Source organism: Battus philenor, unplaced genomic scaffold (assembly GCF_028537555.1).
Source record: "Battus philenor isolate CCGP_79_NKW_IND1 unplaced genomic scaffold, ilBatPhil1.0.hap1 SCAF_20, whole genome shotgun sequence".
NCBI classification, from domain to species: domain Eukaryota; kingdom Metazoa; phylum Arthropoda; class Insecta; order Lepidoptera; family Papilionidae; genus Battus; species Battus philenor.
Genome location: NW_027181683.1, coordinates 5,599,568 through 5,622,171, shown reverse-complemented (window position 1 = coordinate 5,622,171; position 22,604 = coordinate 5,599,568). Strand labels below are relative to the sequence as shown.

General features: G+C 32.6%; 2 protein-coding genes across 2 annotated transcripts; one reads left to right on the top strand and one right to left on the bottom strand.

The window, feature by feature from the left end:
* Nucleotides 1–22: 22 nt before the first annotated feature.
* On the top strand, nt 23–12,650 carry LOC137922960 (uncharacterized). Its single transcript, XM_068766075.1, has 15 exons — nt 23–127; nt 1,036–1,185; nt 2,382–2,612; nt 3,580–3,825; nt 4,997–5,194; nt 5,596–5,680; nt 6,471–6,692; nt 7,702–7,874; nt 8,704–8,835; nt 9,446–9,533; nt 9,605–9,678; nt 9,755–9,829; nt 10,598–10,689; nt 10,948–11,480; nt 12,463–12,650. The coding sequence occupies exons 1-15, from the start codon at nt 23–25 to the stop codon at nt 12,648–12,650; spliced, it is 2,592 nt and encodes an 863-aa protein (XP_068622176.1).
* Nucleotides 12,651–15,652: 3,002 nt separating this feature from the next.
* Sgt1 (suppressor-of-G2-allele-of-skp1) lies at nt 15,653–20,745 on the bottom strand. Its single transcript, XM_068765683.1, has 6 exons — nt 20,602–20,745; nt 20,242–20,358; nt 19,424–19,625; nt 19,248–19,333; nt 18,437–18,541; nt 15,653–17,801 (listed from the first exon to the last, which is right to left on the bottom strand). The coding sequence occupies exons 1-6, from the start codon at nt 20,632–20,634 to the stop codon at nt 17,694–17,696; spliced, it is 651 nt and encodes a 216-aa protein (XP_068621784.1). The 5' UTR covers nt 20,635–20,745; the 3' UTR covers nt 15,653–17,693.
* Nucleotides 20,746–22,604: the final 1,859 nt, after the last annotated feature.

The window sequence follows — 22,604 nt, the reverse complement described above, 5'->3', positions numbered from 1 at the left end:
GTATAGAATTTATTAGATCAATATGACGCCGTCGCCTGGAAGATATTTGTTCCTGTATTTGCTGCCAGGAGCGTTGCTAGGAGCTGTTCGCGCCAAATGGGTAGAAGGACACGTGGACACCAAAGAGGTATCAAACAAGAAATATTTATGTATAAATAACTCAAATGTCTATGTTCGTATATGAACTTTATGATTTTCAAGCTATTTATACCATTTTAATTTCTGAATTGAGAATTAAAATGATATGAAACAATAATGAAATAAAAAAAAAAAACAAATACATTATAGATCTTAGGTCAATCAAGCCTAGGTTCTTCCTTACAGTCTAAGCAGATCTTTTTTCTTGACTCTGGTCACTCTATGGAGGGTCCGCCCAAGCAGCTCAATAGTCTGGTGGTATACAATTCCGGCGAAATATCTACAACACGGCTCAAGCTGAAATAAATGAGGGATAACCTTCGAACTTTTTTACTAAAAATTTGTGTATGAGCTCTGTAATGGTATCCAAAAACGTAAAGGTATGAGGATTTCAAGCGTACCCTTATTAGATAAGAGCCCACAACAAACACATATATTAATGTATGTAGTAAATTTGTCAAAAAAACCATTTCGTGTGGAAGCGATACGGTTAATTCTCACAACGGTGTGTCATTTCAATTAGGGTGCAGGAGTGTCTCTACTCCTAAACATTACTGATAAGCATACGTGTCCAAATAATATAATGATGACTTTTCGACATGTCGATGCCATATATATTCTATTAGAGCGGTTTAGTCTAAAATTTAACGCAATTAGATACCTGGCAGTCATTTATTGCGTATATTGATGTAATATACACGTCTGACAGGTATCTTATTGCGTTAATCACCACAGATAACTCTTTGCGAACTTGATTATATTATAATTATGTATATACATTGATAGTTTTTGTAGTCCCTTAACTATCCTGGGCTATTTAAGTTTTATTAACAAAAACAATAAAAAAACAAATCAACAAGGGTATTTTTTTATTAGAGAAGAAAACATTTATTTCAGAATTGGGCATTTCTATCCCGCTTTTGTTTTTTATCTCTGGAGGGACAGTTCGAGTACTTGATAGAATTCGAACGAGAAATGGGTATTCCAAATTTGCTTCTGTATTACGACGACGAAAACCAGTGGCCATCCGTGTACCACAGCAGCTTGGTGAGTTGTTAAGTTCTTTTATTTTATTAAACTGACTAGGTTTGCATTTCAATTTGTACAAATATTTAAATATATAATGAGACAAAGCTTACTGTGTATCTCTAGTTAGAACACCTAGATAAAAGATTGAAAAATATATGACTAAACAAATGTTACAGTAATAAATGTGGAAAATCAGTGCCGGTATTTGTACTTAAAGTACGTAAGTAAAGTAGCCGATGGCCGTTGTGGTCGAAAGGTTCTCGAAATGCGGCCGGCCACGAGCCGGTAGTGGCCGCGTTGGTAGCCATCCAATAGGTGGACGATAACATAGAGTTAGTCATTTTTCGGGGAGACCTATGTTCTACAGTGGGTGACTATCGGCTGAAATGTAGACGGAAGGTAAAATCGCACTCGCACAACTCGTCACGGAAAGGGCTACACTCGCGTCTAAACCGCTAACGAAAGTAACCGGCATAGGGCTACTGACCTGAGACCATGATCGTTATCCATTTCTCTTTTCAGTCGTATCATCACCGTTCTCTTGCCCATATTTTTATCTTCTGCAATGCCGATAATTATATGCTTTTCCAGATTTTTTGAGCTCCAATATGCTATGCGACCAAGGTATTTTAGGATTCTACGTAAGCAAACTATTGATAGGTGGCTTCATATTTTAAGCAGCTCGCTTTTTACTGGTTTCTGAACCTTCGACGCCAATACCACATCTCGAATGTTTTGAAAAAATCTGTCTTTAACTTTGTCCGAAACTAAAACGTCCTAGTTTCGCATACGAACAGAAAAATGTATTAGACGATGGCAGGCTTTAGTTTTTCTTTGGTGCCTCTGAGGATCACGCTGTTTGTCTATAAACAATAGGCTACTATTAATCAATAATGAGATTTCCTCGCTCTGTTTTATAGATGATATCCTCCTCATAATCATGTGTTTTAAAACCTAATGTAGCGCCTTAGAGCAGTTATAGGCGAGTCGTATGTCAAAAGATGAAATGATGAACGAAAAGTTAACCTAATGGAACGCCATACTTATCATAATTATATAACCTTGTATAAAGATTTTATTATTTTTATCGATCTAACTAGACCTGTGATGTGTTACATAAAAAAACTTTTAATGTTTTGCAAAACTTAATGAGTTTACTACAAAATATGTTTTAAACAATAACAGTTGTAATTTGTTCTTTTTTATCCTTGCAGTCGTGCAAAGAGAGAGAAGCCGTGCTTAACAAAGGTGGACAAAACCAAATAATAAAGTTATCCCACTGGTATCCCGAAACAGAATATTCCGGATGTATAGTATCTAGGGCCAACATAGAATTACCAGCGGCGAAAAGGTTTGTATTTGTTATTCCTATAGTTATACATGATTACGACTTTACTATTGTATCTATTACACTTATACCAGAGTTTATTCAATCTAATATAAAAGTACTTCGCAAATTTAAGTCAGCAAGAATTATCAGCGTTAGTCTTAACGTTTAGGTTTACTAGTTTATTAATCAAGTTTGCATTTCGTTAACCAGTTTTCATCAAAATTAAATAAAAAATGCTATATTCTTTGTGCATAGCAGATCATAGTTTAACAATGTGAAAAAGAAAGTGGTCCGAAATTGACAGCGCTTCAATTAGAACTTTAACTGAAAAACTTATCACCTGGTGACCTCGACGGTATTTGAACAAGCAACCTTCTGATCTGGAGTCCGTTGCACTATGGAGTCCAATGTATAGTATGGTATGTTATTCCATATGGAAAAGTGGCCAGATTACATGGCTTTCGTGCAGTAGGGCCGGGTTCGATATTTCGTTCGTAAGGTACCCTACTAGAGAAGTTTTTGCTAACACTAATCGTAAGCATTAGTATCCATTTTATTAGTTCTATCTGAAGTACTATAAATGTCAGACTACTTTCTTTTCTCTACTATACAGCGTCTTAATAAATGTCGCTACAAAAACTACAAAATCTTGGGGTAAGTATACTTTTCACTACATGTTACCAAATAAACAGAATTGTCTAATTAATACATCAGGGGGACCGGAAAGTAATGTCGTTTCTGTCGACATATTTCACAGAAGAACCAATTTATTTTTATGGCTGCGGCATTGAAATTTTGTATATTAGATGGCAAAAGGTTGTTGATAACGAAGGTGAATATATTGTTGATTATAATTATATTGAAATAATATCTTGTTAAAAATGTCGTCGTGTGAATTTAACTTAAGAAAGCGACATTACTTTCCGATCCCTCCAATATTTGCAATAAGATATATTCACTTCCTTTTTTGCATTACATTTCATATCGCAAATAAATTTCATTTGATAAATTTCAGCTCTTCAACTACAGCTAAACCTACAACGAAAAAGAATATATTAACGACAATATTAAAAAGTCGCAAGTTTGATCCACCACAGAACACTTCATATTATGACCAGTTTCTGGTCACGACGCCTAAACTAAAACCAGCCATGGACACAAATTCCACCACTTGGTTTGAAATGTCACCAACAAATCAAATTAATTTTTCATCAACGGTGTGGTCGGAAGATGAATTATGGGAAACAATAGCACCGGATCAAAACAATGGACCTTTGCAAAATCTAGAAGACGTTGAAATCTTGTTTGATATTAATAACAGTAGCGGGGTAAGCGATATAAAACATCAATGTTAGTAAACATCATGTTAGTAAAATTTCTGTTTTTGTCACGTCTAAATAACATAGAAGCCATTGGCATGTTTGTCATTACTTTTATACACAAACTTCATGATCATCATCATTTTAGCCGAAGGACGTTCACTATTGAACAAAAGCCTCTTCTATAGAATTTCAAAAGAACCTATGTCTAGTACCTATGTCTGGCTTTTCCTCGCTTCTGCCCATAGAAGCCCACTGAAACGCATAGGCCTTACCCAAAGATATCCAGTTACTCTCTACTTGTAGTAATTTTGTTAGGCTGTGAATTAAACTGAAATTATGGTACGCTGCTGTCTATCCTCTGGTGGAAACTTATCTGTGAGAAGTGGCAATCCTACATAATTAATGCACAAAGTGTGTAAATTATATACAAGGTTTTATCCCGGGAATCGCACCTACTATGGGCTGCCACTGCTCGATGATTTTTATCACAACCAAAACTTACAGTTGTTCCGATTCTAATTATTATTGTACATGTAACGGACATAATACAACTGACTGGCAGTGGGCAGATCACATTGCGTGTCCAGAACACCTGGCCGCGGGGGCCTCCACCTGTAAGGTACCAAAAAGACCTTATTAAGATAGTCGGAAGACGCAGGGTACAGGCCGCTTTCAGTTGATTCTATAGGAAAATTATGCGAGAGACCGTTTTTCAGAAGATGACGTCCACCGGTAAAATGTTAATGACGACGAGGCTTGTATTATATTTACTGAAATCAGATTCAATGAATGTACAATGTACATGGTCCTGTCTGTTAATATATATTGTAAACGCTAGCTGTTTTAATTATTAATTAGATAAATTAAAAAAAAAAACTGTATATCGTTAGTTTTCTTGATATGGAACATTTTCATTATTTTTAATTGAAAACTTTTACGAACACCACCATCTAACAAAAAAAAATCATACCTATAGACTTTAGGTATTTGCTAGTAATTTATATATTTACTATTACTTATCGTGATGATCTATAAATAATCATTATTTATAAATATTTTTAAATCTACTCCGCAAAAAATATATGTACATTTTTACCTGCACAATATACGTTTCATTATTCAACATTCGTTTTAAATTTGGAATATAGATACAAATAAAATATTCAAAATATTTCAGCATAAAATAAAACGATCAACCGTGGAACTGTACGAGCGCTATCGACGCCGACGTTTAAACTCGCTGAGCAGCGGTGGCGGTAACACAAAAAGCAAGAACATAGAAAAGCTAGTCGTATCCTGTCACAATTCTAGAAGGTTCCGCTCTGCTAGGGAACGTTGGTGGTTTATTGCTATTAGCAACTGCGACAGCCCTAAGGTACTGTTACTAGAAATTTAAACTAAAAAAATATATTATTACAAAACTTTACCTTACAAATTTATAACTCTGTTTCTTTTTTTGACATTTTTTTTCACGACTTGAAACATACACCAACCGAATTAACTACGTAAAAAAACTTGAGTAACTTCTAAATCGTAGTTAATATAATATTATGATGTAAGATAATGAAAAGTATGATTTATTTAGAATTTTGCCAAAATTCATTTCGGAGGATGCCTATACTACATGAATAAATTAGAGAATGTAACCCGCATTATTCATTTAATTAACATGACGTGTTCTTCGACCAGTAAAATCATTATAAAAACTTCATACGTAGGGGTAAAAATTTTAATTGTTTAATACGCATAAGTTATGAATGCTAATGTCATTTCTAGGGTTTAGATGTGCGGTATAAGTTTTTAATGACGAACGGGCCTGATGGAGATTTTTGGCATGAGCATTTCTCAGCAGACGAATTCTGTAAGTTAATTTGTTCTATACGTTTATATGTTTAGTAGCAGAAGGAAACACCTTGTTAGGTATTAAATTTGCAAAGGCATATTTTTGTCTTTGACAAATACTTTTTCTCGGTTGGCTTCTAAATGTATCACGGGGCGTGAGATGGCACAGGCCTGAAGAATCTTAGTCAACACCGCCTCACACTATCTAAATTCCATGGTTTGCTTACCCAGTAGCCTTGATTTCAGTCGTCATATTAGATATTTCGACAGTTAGGGAAGTCGCTAAACCTTTTACTTTACAATAGAGAGAATGAATACAATGTCACGATACGTAAGTAGAACCTGTTAATTTAGATATGTTGAACATGTCGATTTGATTTCTTTAGCATCCAGACGCCAAAACAATGGTTTCTCATCATTATCATTTCAGCCATAGAACGTCCATTAGCCATAGACCTCCCCCGTAGATTTCCAAAAGAAAAGATGCTACTGGTCTGTGTCCAGCATTTTTAACGAAAAAAATCGTCTTTTTATCTTGTGAATGGACGTTCTACGATGCATATGTTGGTCCGTGTTTGCCACTCTCGTAGAAACTTAAGGCTCTAGCAGCCAGCAATTATGTTCCCTACTGCTACTACTTGCCAATCCGATGGGCTATGTTGGTTACTTTTCTCTGTCTATGGATCTCTTTATTCCTTATTCGATGAGAAATTTCGGGCATCATTCCGCCCACCTAACAGTATTATAGCATAACAGCTAACATCTGTTTAATTTGTAGTTACCTATGATAATTCGATATTATTTTTCAGATGTTTTACCGATACTTTTGGCGTATACATTTGGCTACGTAATGATGATGGTGGCAGTAGTGATGTGCAGCGTGGAGCTCAAATCTCGTCACTTACTCCACTCCACTTACAAACTATTCCTGATATCGATTGTGGCCCAACACTGCGGCGTTATCGTTCAAAGTCTTGCTGCTATTAGATACGCCATTACGGGCATGGTGTATATGACGGCCAGGACAACAGGTAAATGCTTAATTAAAAAATATAAACAGTTTAATATTTATAACATTTTAGAAACAGCTACAAAACAGTTTCGTTACAAAGTTCCATACTTTTGAAATTAAAATTGTTCAAGAATTGAACGAAAGTTTCTTATGAAATGGTTTTTTCTAACGAATTTGGGACATTTTCGCACTAAAAATCCCACTTTTATGACCGACAGAGCACACATGCGTGCTTTCAACGGGGACTACACACGGCCTTAGCTTGTATCAATTTACTTCGGGAAGCTTTCTCCCAAATGTTCGTCGACCAATCAGCTCAATTAAACTAAGTTTATTTAAAAAAAAGTAATATCAGCATTTCATTATATTTTGCCTCATTGGAGACAAACAGTAAACTTATTGTTCTATTGTCAATATAACAGTCCGGTAACAGAAATGAATTCAATTTAGACGGGACCCTAATATATGTAAATTTTTTGTAATATAATTTGTTTACTTCAATTGTTTTATTTCTATGTCGATAAAGTATTGACTTTATCTTGGAGAACTGTAGTAACTTTTTAATCAAGTTAATGGCTTAATTATTAACGAACTAACAGCTTTGTTATATAACCTGAGTACAGGCATCCGGTCAGGTTCATTGACTTGTTTTTTATAATCATGTAACTTCATTTCTATCTTGTTTTGGACATAAACAGTGTTACAATTTTCATAATTTTAATATAGTTGTAAGCGTTCGTAATAATAAAATGATTAGGTCTGCAATTGAATATTGTTTTGTTTTACTGGTAAGTCAAGACCGAAATTTCCAGTAATCTTACTAGCAAGTCTATTGCTTAAGAAACTCTCAGCAGTACTACTGCTAAAACTACTGTGAATAGGCGGATAATTTGATTCTTAAACTATACGAATTTAAAGAGTATTTTATTTTTCTTTAGAAATTTTATGGATTTATTGCGATTTTTTCAGTGTCTTTTTTCATTTTTATTTTAATGAGATTCTCTCCTAACATAAATTTATTTTACCAGGTCAATTCCTTTGCGGAATATCGGAGATGTCATTTTTATTATTGCTGGTACTAATGGCCAAAGGTTACACGATAACGCGCGGACGTCTTAAAGTCGCATTCACCATCAAGCTCACAGTCTTCATGTGTTGTTACGTCGTCACCTATATAATACTCTTTGTATATCAAGCAAAGGTAAAACAGATAATATATAACAAATAGAATCTGCTCCAAATTACTTGTGTATAGTAATAAGGTATTATAGTTACGAAGAAACATAAAATATACAAACTTATTCGTACCTAAATTTAAAATCTCGAAATTTCGAATAGATAATTAATGCAGTCCTTTGTTCATAATGCACTCGATGTAGTATACTTTTTGAGTAATGACTCGAAGTATATTATATATTGCTAGAATATATTAATATCGATAAGTTTAATGTTCAGATTAAAGAATTGAATTGATATTTAATAACGCGTTGGTTATTATGGAATACATCTTTGTATTAAGTAATTTGAGCTTTCTAGATTTAAACATTTTGAGTTTCGATTAATTGAATGCCCGCGTGAACGAAATTAATAAGCCGCTTTTATCTTTTCTTAAGAAAAAAAATTAATACCAATACAAACTTCAAAAAATTCATGCGATTATCGAATATCTGGTTATTCATTAAGATTTAATGTAATTAAAAGTGTATAATGATTCAAAGAGAAGTATAAAAGTATACTAAAGGAAAATATTAATATACAATCTATCAAAAATATAATCTACAACTTTTTATCTTTTTTTATGTATTTATTCGTTTATTTAGTACACTTTATTGTTTATACAAAGTTATTCAATATTCTGTACCAGTAAAAAAATAAAATTTTCAATCTTTTAATCAGTAGCAACTTTTTTTTTAATTCAAAATTTATAAACATAAAAGATACATCACCTATAGTTATTCAGGTTTCATTTAATAATTTTAAGTAATGGCAACGTATATAAAATTTATTAATTGAAAATATATTTTATCCAGATGTTCGATCCAGGCGAAGTACTGTACTTGTACGAGAGTCCAGCAGGCTACGGGCTTATTGTACTGCGCGTAAGTGCATGGTGCGCTTTTGCCTATGCGACTTTCTTCACAGTTAAGAAGTACCCAGAAAAGGTAAATAGAAATTTTTCAATAGACAAATAAATATTTGACATTTTACTGTAATTAAAGTATATATAAGTAGTTTAATTCTTATTGTGGGTTGGTTATTAGATTTTATGGTTATGTTACATGCATACATAATTGGTTATATATGTAATTGCTTTAACGGGGAGAATACATTCCTCATTAATCATCAATTAATATATGGTAACCCTATCTAATTTTAATATTTTCAGAAATAATGTATACCGTAATGATAATAAAGCAAGAAATAGCGTTTTCAAATACATAGATATTTTTTTTTATCATTGCAAACAGAAGAAATTCGCCCGTCGCCTTCTAATAGACTTAAAGAGTGATAGCTTTATACAGGTGATTACACATAAATATAACTAATCACCCTGTGTACAGCTATATTATATTTGCTTATCCGTTTAAAACAACAAAAAGATCTTTAATGGAATCAGGCGTTATTTTGCGGAAGTCCATCCTAAGTAAGAAAAGAACCAATATTTGTGGACAAATAATGTGCGGAAATGGTTAAATTTTGGTCCTTTTCTTACTTAAACAGAAAAGATGGTAAAATGGTAAAATTAAAAACTTTAATTTCTGTTTGATCCAGAATACATTCTACTGTCCATTCTTCATATGCGGGACATTGTGGTTTTACGCTGGACCTTTATTTATATTGACAGCAAATTCGTACATAGGTATGTATTGTAGAGGAAACATTTTTTTGTATGCGTGTATATTATTTTAATTTTATGATTTTATTTTTCAGATAAATGGGTACGAGAAAGCGTTGTGACAGCTGTGTTACTTTTTATTACATTTACTGGCCACATAATGTTCTTGGTACGGACTTTAGATTTTATTTAATATTCAGGTTATTTTTGAATTTTTTTCAATAAATGATCCACATTTATTTTAGCTGCTGACGTTGCCTGTTTTTGCGAATAAAAACTTCCCGTATCATGTTCGTACTACACAGATAGGTGTCATGGAGGTGAGAAACTCTTATGTATCATTTATGTCTGCACTTTATAATAATTCTTCAACATGAGTTTATTATCAGTTTTTTTTTTGATAAAATTTAAAAAGAATTAGTATCTCTTACACTATTCACTGGATCTAGATAATACTAGAAAATGTACAACTAATTTTTTTGGTTCCAAATAAGGTGATACGGGTGCGTTTACACGTGAGTTTTAAGCTCACCACCGCACCAAGTTTTATTCTACATTTGCTATTTGTATGTTTCGGACGAGTCCTCTTCTTGTAATGTTGTTTTAGTTTACCCTACTACTTTACAAATTAGACAAATCTAGTTGATTTGCTTATTGCAGTATTTCCTGTTCACTTTGTGACATAGTATACTTCTCAGAAAACGACTGCATGAAAATCGGAAAATCAATTTTAAGTTTGAAACGGCACATTCGTCTTCAACAGTAAAAATATAAAACATAAAATGCTACATCTATTAAAAAGTAGTTGCATGTATACAAATCTTTGCATGTTTTGCAATTGTTGCTGTTAACAATCATCTGTCGCTTTCAAACGAGAAGTGCTATATTAATTAATATCGGACAATATTTTATAGAACAAGTAGCCGGTACATGACCGTCTTATTTATTTGGACCTATACTTATAAATATATTTCTTACTATCAGGACATACAGAGTGCCTTTTATTAAAATAAATGTAACATTTGTTTTCCGAAGAAAAAATAGTATGAACCGTACATTTGTAAATTGGTAGAAAATGTTTGATTTAGGTAACAGGGAGCTCGTCTCTGGATGGATTCGGATCTAACGCTTATCATCCTTCGAATGGAGCCACACAGACAGTTATTATACCGCTTACAAGGTGAAATTTTAAATACATTACATGCTTTTCGAACATTGAAATAATGTCTAATTTTAATTTAATATTTATCTTTCACAAAGTTTTCTGCACCTAAAACTATATAATTTTTTAATGATATTATTAATATATTGTTGTTATTATACTCATCACTCATTTATACTGAAAAAAACTGTTTGACTTTACTTATTGTACTTTGGCTGCATTCCTATGGTATGTCGTACCTAATAAATTAATTTAAAAATCGGTATTTATTTCCAGGCGTACGGAAGAACTAATAGGCAATATGTACAGCCAATACATGGCATCAGCACCGCCGTTATCTTTAGAAAACGAAATACCAAACCTTAATGGTTATCTTAAGCAGACTGACTCCAGGAGAATACAGAATGGATTAACATTCCAAAACAGCACCGAAACTAACACATCTGACGATATTAAACCACGTGTACAGGAGGATAGTGAAAAAGAAATATTTACCGTTCAAAATCAAATGGAAAAGATAGAGAGATTAACGAATGAGAATAAAGATAACAAAAAACCATCAATTACTCAAGAAAATCAACCATCAATAAACAGTCCAAAAAGTATTATTAATCATCAACCTTCATCACTCAATAGCATTGAAAAGACAACTGTTCCTGACAATGCAGTTCCAGACTTGCCCAGTATTTCCAGACCTAGACGGAATATTTTAGAACCAATTAAAAAGGAAGACGTTCCTTCATGGTCATTGGCTAAAGGACCATGTGTGATAGCAATGCAAAAGAAAGCAAAAAGTGTCGATGATGAGGGTAAGTTTAAAGAAATGACATTGTAGCCTCTTTAGTCTTTTTTAAGAAACTTGTTCTCACACTTCACTCAACAAGCCACGGAGATGGTTATGCATCGGATTTCTCTGTTAGCTCAAATCACCAATCCGAAAAAACGAAAACGAACGAAAGTAATCAACATAGCCCAGTAGATTGGCAAGTTGAAGTGAAAGTGGTCAGCTACAGTGGTTACTGAATGTTATGGAGTTAAAAGTTTAATAGATTATCTAGTTAAAGTCGCCAGAAAACATTGGGTGTTGGCCGTTTTCAACCGGTCGTATTGGACATCAATTAGGCACGCCTATGTTCAGCAGTGGACGTCTTAAGATTGAATTTATCAATGCTTTTTCTCTAGTCTGTTTCATCTTACTAAAGCTTAAAAAACTGTTTATATCGGTAAGAAACTGAAAATAATTTAAACGGTTTTCATTAAATTTAAATAAACAGCTCTATTGATCTCTTTAATACATAATCTGTTAAATTTACTTACTTTACAGTTATTTTAAATACTTATATTATCATATATTAAAAAAAATCGCATATAATGATAGTGCTGAAAGTTTAATTTTACAATCCAGCATTATTATGAGGAGTAGTTTAATAGAAAGTAGTCCTAGTGTCATTGGTAATATGTATAAAAGCTATAATTAACCTATTCGACAACTATGATTTTGTTTAAAAATTCGCAGCCAAATCAACGTCCTTTCTTATTGTGGTACCGAAACTGCTGTACCACAACTTAGGTTTACGCACGGCAAGACGAAAGGGAGTAACGTCGGCTCCGTTCCATCAGTACGCCGGCAGCGGCGGTTTCTGTAGGATTGTTGCTAAGAAGTGGCTCTCTTATCACGGGAGGCGCAACTCTACTCTGAGAATCCTCTATCATAAAATCCTCTTTATATCAAGAGGGTGGAGGAAGTAACTATTTATTTCATTCAACATTTTTTGTTGTCTCTTTTTCCAGAATGTGAAGAAACCTCGAGTGGCAGTTTGCTGATGACAAACGGTAAAAAAGTGCCACCAGTGAGAAACGGTTTGCGTCAGAATTCTGGTGAAATTTCCACTATACACGAGGGTCACGTACAAAATTACCAGAACACAGTTAACAAAGCCACTTTGGACTTATTTAATGCTAGTAACAATAAAACTTGAATCGTATTATTAACTTAGACACGATGAGATTATTACTTATATTTTCATTATACGTTTAAAAGCGACTGATCAGTACTATCACATGTATAGATGTAACAGTTGGTGGTAAATAAATAGGTAATTTATTTAGAGATATTGTATAATAAGAATAACTTTTCGTTTCAGTTTATTTATAACCAGGCCAGTTTTAAGATTTTGAGTGCGTAAGGATTAATTTGACGTCCTTCTGTACAAGAATACACAAATCTACTACAAATTCAAAAATGTATTGAAAAAAATATTTACAAGTAATGCAACGTATGGAATAGCCAAACAAGCTTATTTGAAAAGTATGTTATGCTATTCTTGTTGCATACGCGGGACAAACAAGATTCTTTGTAACGTAAATTAAAAATTCAAAAACATAGTTAATTAAATACTTTTAATAGCTTTTAACTCTAAATGTTACCATAATAATTAATTTGATACATATTGGCGGCCCACATAATTTGACCACGAATTAGTCGCCAGGTTTGTCCACTGTTTTATATGGCGCTGTTAATACCTTTTGTAACTGAGAGATTTACGACGCGATCGTTGCTATAAAATACGGAGTAGTGACAAGTTCAATTATCTCACTATTGCAACTAACCGTGGTTTGGCGGGCAACATTGAATCTAGTTGCTAAACAGTTATCGGGTGACAGCCCAAGCTATAGATGTAAGGCCGGTTTAAAACGAATTAAACCAATCGGTTTAAAACGAAAAAAACCGTTTAAAACCGAAAAAACCCATTTTTTTCGATTTTAAACGTTTAGTGTTGACGACTATGTTTTTCTTAAATATAAACATATTATCTATTCCAAGCGTAGACATTACCTAGCTAAGTTGAAAAACTATTACCTAGTTAACTATATTGGTTATTTTGAAAAGATTTATCAATCAGTTTCATTCGGTTTAAAACCAAACTCACACACTTGCACATATATACATACATACCATACCTAACGTTGTCTCTTTCATGTGCAAGTAAAACAGAGGGCATTCACTGTGTGTGTGTGTGCATAGCAGTCGGCGGTGGCTCTTTGTCGGCAAACTCTTTGAACAGAAATTGAGGAGTGGGCCTTTGAGTAGACCTTAACTACTTTGAAATAAAGGTCAAAACTTCTATCAACAATTTCTTTATGATTTAGGTACATATTTTAATCTATTGTATGTAATATTGTTTCTTTATAATTATAGTACTTTATATGTAATATACTTACCTACATAGGTATAAACTGCATAGGTAACTAACACAAGACCAAGTATTGTCGATAATGATGTGTAAAAACACTGTTCTTATATTTTAGTAGGCGAGTTTTAAACCGTTTAAAAAGATTTATTTGGGGTTTTAAACCGCCACTTTTGGTTTTAAACGTTTTAAATCGGCTTTTTTACATCTATAGCCCAAGCTGAAGTCTGTTGGAGGTGCTTGCACCCACCATGGAACTTGTCGAAACACCAAGGCAGTCCTCTGGCTCCCTTACCGTAGAAGTTTAGGCTAAATGCTTTTAGCGCTCTGACATCTCAAATCGAGTGGAGATGTTAATACTAAAGGGCAAACAGCATTTAGCATAGGTAGGCCCACCAGTAGTAGTAGTGGTAGTAGGTGGACCGACCAAATAGTCAAGATCGCAGGAAGTTGGTGGTTACGGGCAGCGCAAGACCGGTCAACGTCACTATTTTTAAGGTTTATGCCCCGTAGTGGGCTATCGGCTGACATGTTAATAAATAATGCATTTTTCATATACTTAAAAGTGAGATGTTCTTTTAATAATTTTTCACATTCGAAATTACTAGAAATTTTGAATTCTTAATTGTAAAATAAACACTTTTCGTAATTGTTGCGTGTGTTTCTAATCATTTCTAGTCGAAATATAATTTTACTTCTGATAAAAAACTGGTTTTAATATTCCGCATTTAATCCTTCCAAGTGTTTTCTTTTCACACCTCTATTTACTTTATAGTTTAAAAAAATAATTAAGACATAATACCTTTTGATATACTGAATTTATATTGATATCATACATTTGGGTTCTATCGGTAAGAAATATCTCCCTATAATTATGCTGTCTGACAAGACAGAAGTAGTCTTGTCTTAGCCATAAATCACCAATTCGAATCTAGATAAAAAACAATGTTTATTGTAATGTAGTACAATGCGAAATGTATCCAAATACACAACATTGTTAGATCTATTGTCAAGTGTGTAAATAAACAATAGGTGAAACATGTATTTTCTAGATGATACAAAACATTAAACGGTTGCGATTTATTTATCGACATAGTATGAAAGTTGTAATTTTCTTCTCATAAGGACCCTCTTTAAAGTATTAGGATACTTATAGAAAAAAATCGTAGTTGTATTCAATATGCATGACATAGCCAAGGGAACTATGAATTAATTTTTATTTTAAGTGTAAGTAAGAGTCGAAATTCCGACATTTTACCCAAATAATGTACTTTAAATTTTATCGACAAAAACCATACAAAGAGGCGCCGCACCTCTCTGAACGGAAGCCATTTTTAAATTTCATGTCTGTCATTATTACTTAATTTTAATTCCTATTAAATACCGTTTCTAAATTATTAGCGTATATTTGTTTACAGAGCTAACTGCAAACATAAAAACGACAAGTTAAAAGCCCGGTTTTTCAATAGCTTAGTAATTTAAAAAAAACACCTAGTTTTTTAAATGTTTTAAATTATAAGCGTTGGTATTTTTATAATTTTTTTAAATGAATAAATTAAAAAATCTATTAAACAAGGCTACTTTCAAATATGTGGAAAACAATATTATTAAAGGTATGAATGTACTCTTAAAAAATGAGGTATGAAATTGAAAAATGACACCAATGTGTATGATTTTTTTGTTGATAAAATTTTAAGCACACACAGTGAGTAAATCCGATCTCTAACAAATCATGTATATGTACATATAGATAAATATTGCATTCAAAATAAAACAAGACAATTGTTTTACACAAATTTATTATATCAATACAGACTTACAGTCTTATACAGTGAAACAATAATTTCTACACACTTAGCTACTACGTTTATGCATGTATATCATTGTAAAGTGGTTTCAAGTTTGAATAATAAATACATTTCGTATAAAAGTTATTTTATTGGCAGGATAAACGTTCGCACAGGAGCTCTGTGATAAACTAATGCCAACGATTGCAATCAGCGCCGATGTTAATGTCAAAATCAATTTTTAACTTTATCAAATAGTCATGTCATCTCACATTGAACAAATATTAGTTAAAGTATGTAAACAATTTTAACAAAGTAACATTCATAATTTTCAATATGTAAAACTAAAAAGCGCAAATAATTCTGTTGCGATGGTATCAAGTTTCTACTAAAGTGTGCGCGGAACAAACATTTTGACGTTTGTCTAGCTTTCCCGCTGTTCACACGTACCTACGGAGTTGACTATAGTGCTACCGAAGCCGCTGTACCGCGCCTTAGGTAAGCGCGCATCGAGAGCGGGAATCGGTTTTTCCCTCCCGCCATTTTGCCTGCAACGTTTTGGCCATCATCTCACCGCGCTTTTCAGGCGCGATACAGTGGTTTCGGTAGCACGTGTGCGTACACTATAACATCTAAATTTTACATTCATTAGTATAATCAAATATCAAGTAATTTTTCTTACTTCTAATGATTTAATGTCTGAAAAAAAACTAAAATCCAACCATGATAATCAATTTCGAACAGAATAATTTTAGTACTATAATTTACTGTGTGCGTTTACTATTATGGGGATAAGAAGCAATAGGAATGCTATTTCTGTGCTATTAACTAGTTGCTCATTATAGTATTTTTTGACAGAGCATAGAAGTTTTTAAAGTTTTCCCGTGAACTGCTTACCTTAGATATAAGATTTTATTATACTAAATCCGACATCTCTCTTCTTGAGATATAAGATGCAATGTCAGTATAATTTTCTATCAATCAGGAGACAAGACCGATAGAACTTTATGATGACAGTGTTTATATAATGTTGTCCATGCTAGATGTTAGATGTGCAAATGCAATATAACATTAACTAACTCCTTAACTTGTTAACCGAGATATTACTTACAAAGAAAATAGGAAATAGCGGGCATTTTGCGACTGTATTGTTAATTTTAAAATGAAACTTAATTTCTAATCTGGAGATAACTTAATTTACTTAATGTTTCTGTTTTAACTATTCAGTGTCTGACGTCCAATGAAACCATTAAGGTAAACAAATTTCAGTTGTTATATTATTTCAAGGCTGCATCGAAAAGTACCTCAAGACGAAATCGTGTGATAAGGCATATAGTTGCTTAACTCCACGGTGGTAATAAAATCCAAGCATCGTGTTTTTAAAATTATTTCCATTATAAAAAAGTACATAAATTTTATGCACCCTGTAATGTTCTGTCTATTAGTATGACTAGAAAAATTTGCTTCCAAAATAATTTCACTTTCATATTACTGCTTAATGCTAACGATTTGAGAGTAAATTGATGTTAAACTAAAACTTTTGCTACATTCAACTTTAACTGACTGTTGAAGATAGAAATTTTTTAAATTAATTTTCTAGAGTTATCCACTACCTGACGTATCACCCAATTTCAGCTTGACATTGATTTACGACATTTTATTATTGAGTCTTAACTTATGCACAATAGTTTGTGTCATGTTTGACTCATGGTACAGTAATAAGGAAATTTTGAAATTTATAAAACCAAAACACTTACATAAAGCTTAAACAAATAATATACCTATTTTTATAAAGAATTAACAAATTATTATTTAGGATGAGACATTAAATTGTTATGAGAATATTACTAAGACAAATTATAATGAACATAGTGAAGTTTGAAGTTTACGACAGAGAGTTACGACATATATAGTTATATACTTCTACGAAGGGAGAGTGTATACTTTGGCGGTAACCCATTGGCCGCAATGAAGACATCTACTGGCTATATATCTTGTCATACAACGGTTTGATTTTCGTGCTTATTGGAATAGCGCTATGAATTTAACTATCCCATTTTCTGAACTCTAATCCATCTGGAGGCTTCACTTCGACCTTCTCCTTGGAGACTTGGTTCCAGTTGGTGCTTAGTACAGTTCCACCAGACTCCACCTGAAGTAATATTAAAATGATTTCTTTCCATAGTAATGAGATCTGCTGACTTATTTATGTTATCATTGTTAAGCAGTAGTTTGTAGAACTGTTCATTTGAAATGGCACATTGCTCGTCCAGCCAAGGGCCGTAGAGACCCAAAGGTTCCGTGACGACCACAAGCAGGTAGACGTCACGTGGGTAGGTCCAGCATTAAGTGAACCGAAGCCATATTCGCTGAATGCGGCCATCACGACACCAGTCATCGTGGCAATTTTTGGGGGAGACCTGTCTTACATTGAGTGTCTATCTGCTGACATGATGATTATGATAGTTAAACCACAATGTATGTTTTACAAAAATACAAGTAAGGTATTTGTTTAACAGCGTATAGTAAAAAGGACTTGTAAATGAATCTATGTTTCACAATTTTTCACAAACACATCAAAGTAATTTGTGTAATATTAGTAAGATATGATAAGTCTAGTCTAACGTTCATCCAAATATTAAATGCAAAATAACAAGAAACGTGTCGGTTAAAAAGTAATACTACATAATGAGATGTAAAATATTAAGAAACTGGTAAAGGATGCCAAGATCACAAAGTTTAATGGTAAATCATAATGTATATATGAAATATACAATTAATACTTACAAAGCTTTTGTTCATGGCACGACGCACTTCATCAGAGCCTTCACCATAGATCTTTTGGAACAACGAATTGAGAGCAGCATCACCCTCTTGTTTTTCATCTTCCTCCTAATGAATAATAACAAATGTAATTTTAATAAATCTCCTAAAATGTTATAGCAACATGAAGATAAATATTTGAGAAAAGATGCTTAGCAATAGATACCAAAATAATAAACCATCCTTGCCAAGAACAAAAATTGGTGGTGACAAGTGAAGTTTGGGTGATTTGCAAATTTGAGCAAACAATGCGCACACAAGAAACTTACTGTGATAATCATTATTTACTTTGGAAATATACAGTTCATTAGTTGCTTTATAGATACCAAATTGCTTAAGTTTAACAATGCACATTAATAATTATAGATCAAATATTCTGATACTATTATACCTATTGTTGATGTGTATGCTTATTATAGAAAGCGCTTCTGAATAGAAAAAATTCGGCTGAATATAAAAGCTATACATTTACCAGTAAAGCTTTTACAGATATAATAAATCATCTTGTATAACATATGGGAATTTACACACATTGAAAAGAGATTTGGTAACACACCAGCATACATAAATAGTTTTAATATGTTAATTCAATCAAACTCATTACAAACTTAACTTCTACAAACAGCACAGCTTTCATACATTAAAATTGATTAAAAAATTCCAAAGTCATAATAATCTAAATATATAAATAAATTTTGGCAGAAACTTCGCAGAAATGCAGTATTATATGACACAGTACCATTTTATTTACTAAATATAAATTATATCATTTTACCATTTTTTTAATATCCTTTTCAATTTTGTCCCAGTCTTTTCTAAAGAGCTTTGGTGGTTGCTGGGGCCCAGAAGCATCAATCACAGCTGAAAATAAATTATTACATATATTATAGACAATTTATAAATCATTTACCCAACAATGATAGAATAATGAAAAAGATTCAGCGACAGTACCTTGTGGTATAGCTTTAACTTTCTCTTCTGTCCCTTCACCTTCAAGCTGATTCCAACGGATTCCTTCTTTCTTACGCAACTTTACCTCTATCTTTGAGGGGGAAACTACATGAGTGCACATAGATGGGACAATCTCATGTGCCAACTCAAGCTCAAGGCTATATTCAGAGTCTGAATTGGGAATAGCGCTTGATACAGAGACCTAAAGACAAATATCATAAACACAATATGTTGTAAACCATGTTTTACTTTAGACCTCCAAACAAAACTGCAGCTTAGTGATAAGGATTAACTAAGAAAGTAACTATCAAAGTATACTTTTGTAATATTGATTTAACAGTGACTGCATTTTCTGTGGGAACTAAGACTGCAAATTCAACATCAATAACTAATATAAAGACCAATGAAGTAACAACATCAACTACTTCAATTCTCATATTGATTTGTAACATGTAAATAAAAACTTTTGCCCATTACTTTATTTAGATTAACAAGAGGCAATTTCTTCAAACTTTAATCATAACTTAAAGAAGAGGCCAAAGGATATATTATCGTGTGTCTTGCTATGTGACCATATTAAATTAATTTTTGATAATAATGTACTATATGTATTCACTTAGGAGAATTATTGAATAATCAACTATATTGAAATAATCTTTTTTTTTAAAAAGCCATGATTCTCTATGATGCAATTTATTTACCAATAAATGACTTTATATAATAGTTGATTTACTTTTGAATTTGGTTTGATTTCCATAATCTATTTAACAGAATTACTATTAAAATATAAACTATATCTTCTTCCATGTTATACTTACACTGCGGTCTCCATAATGCACTTTCACTTTGTTACTAACAGCATTTTTGAGTAGAATAGTCACAACTACTTGAGCCTCAGTTTGGTACCAATCATGTTTTATTTTTGGATTAGGTGCCTAGGAATACGGTGAAAAAATATTAATCATATATACAAGACAAAAGGACATTTATAAACAAAAACTCATTAAAAAGACGTGCAATATCGAGATCTACAATATGTGTAATTTAGAGAATATTTATATAATAAACAGTTAAAATACTTTATTTGAGAGTTTATAATATCGACCGATTTCAAATTTGATTGATAGCCTGTAACTCCGTTGTACCCGGCTTTTAAAAATTATAACTGCGTAACTTACCTCGGCCGGCGGTTTATCCTTCGATTCACTCATGATTTTCTTAAGAAATTCCTTTTTAGAAATATTGAATTCGTGCAGTCAACTATTTGTACACTATTTTAGTAACAGTGAAAATATAACAAAAGAAGCAGCCGACTTTTCTAGATTGTCAGATATTGATATGTCATTTTACTCTTTTATTCTATCGAGGTATAAGATACAAGGCTTTTGGCCAAATGGCGATCATACTTTTTCACATTTTCTTTGCGCAAACGTTTATGGTAATACGTTCAAGATGAGCAGATACTCATATTGAAAATTTTAATAATTTATTTAATATTATACTAAATTCATGTCTCGTACTGATAACAAACTAAATTAGTTTGAAATTAAAAATTAAAAAAACATATGCTTAAGAAGAGATTGGTCGCTTAAGCATATATTCTCACCACACTTTCATTATTTCACTATAACACCGCAGGAATGATTAGTTTCCGAAATTTTTTTTGTAAAAAGATGGATAGTCAGATTACGTTCGAAAAGAAATTGTTCCATTAGCTGCGATAGACGCTTTTCTAAATAATTGTCGCTATGTATGTTCACCATTGTAAAAAGTATCTAGAAGCAGGTGAATTGTTTTTATACGTAAATGAAGGAGGAGCGTAAGAGGAGAATCAAAAATCTCTAGTATAAATCCACAGAATTTATTATTGGTTACGTTTAAAATTGTGCTGAAATTTTTTTAAAATATTACCGGCTAAAAATTTAGAATCCAGATCAATTTAATAAAAAAACGAAGAATCGATACTAAAGTGTTATTAAAAGATTACAAAACGATAAAATATGGCAGGTATATGGCGCTAGAGTTTAGAGTATAGAATTTTGTAAAAATATGTCAAATGCACATTTTTATTCGTCATAAATATTTTATTAGTCATTCGTAAATGCTGTTTGCTTGTTGGTATTTTCAGTTTAACTTGATATTTGATCGCAGAACTATTTATTCTAGACCTTTTGCAGTAACTACGCCTAAGTGACTCGTATAAATAGATTCAGAGGTCGCCAAGCTCGCAGGTATATGCTTTATGATGTAACTGGGCACGGGGCCCCGAGTATAGACCTCCACCATCACTTATATATACTATTAACAAAGTAACGTATTAAATATATTTGAACTAGCGAAATAAAACCAAAATTTTCATAAAATTTTTACATAAATACCATTTTTGCTGCCAATTGGCAATATAATATTTCTCACTGAGCCATGTAAAGGAATAGATACTATACCGTACTGTGGAAATACTTACCTCTACCTCTTCGCAGTAACTTAAACGTTAATTTGTGTGCCGTCTCTAAGGTCCCGATTATCTGCATGCCTTCGAAGCGAACTCATTGTGCCAGCTTCTCTGTCTTACCGTAATGATTCCGGTTCGGAAGGGAGATGGCTAAAGAGTTGTATTAACAATAAAAATCAGATTAAACCTGTAGACAACCATCGCAGACATAGTCAAAAGATACTTGTGTTTGATTGTCCTGGATAATATTAAAATTTTATGACTATACGATATTATTTAACATTTAGTGAGTATTCTTTTGGGCTATTTGTCTGTAATTATAAAACAACACTCTTATCTATTTCAAAGTTCTACATAGATATAAGGGAATATTGACTGCTTCATTACTGAACCATCTTTTTGTTGTTCTTGACAGCCAGATATATAAATAATAACCTATTCATTAATAATAAAACAGTTATTATGAATGAATAGGTTATTTTGAGCAGTGGTGACCCAGCGGTAGAGAACTGAGATTTACGATCGTAGGACGCGTGTTCGGCGGGAATATGATCTAATAATTCACACTGTGCATTAATTATGTAAGATTACCACTGCTTACAAGTTTTCAGAGGTAGAGCAGCAACGTCCTCTGCGTACCATAATACTATAATATGATTGTCAACGTGCCTGCCAAGCGTAACCATTATGGCATATCACCTATATATATCTTTGAGATATGATACCTTT

Excerpts from the sequence above, each read along its gene's own strand:
- LOC137922960 (XM_068766075.1), top strand. The coding sequence starts at position 23 with ATGACGCCGTCGCCTGGAAGATATTTGTTCCTGTATTTGCTGCCAGGA. Across the intron at positions 1,186-2,381 it reads CCGTGTACCACAGCAGCTTG|TCGTGCAAAGAGAGAGAAGC; the intron begins GTGAGTTGTTAA and ends TTATCCTTGCAG. Across the intron at positions 11,481-12,462 it reads AAAAAGTGTCGATGATGAGG|AATGTGAAGAAACCTCGAGT; the intron begins GTAAGTTTAAAG and ends CTCTTTTTCCAG.
- Sgt1 (XM_068765683.1), bottom strand. The coding sequence starts at position 20,634 with ATGAGTGAATCGAAGGATAAACCGCCGGCCGAG. Across the intron at positions 19,626-20,241 it reads TGCATTATGGAGACCGCAGT|GTCTCTGTATCAAGCGCTAT; the intron begins GTAAGTATAACA and ends ATTTGTCTTTAG. Across the intron at positions 17,802-18,436 it reads GTGCCATGAACAAAAGCTTT|GTGGAGTCTGGTGGAACTGT; the intron begins GTAAGTATTAAT and ends ATATTACTTCAG.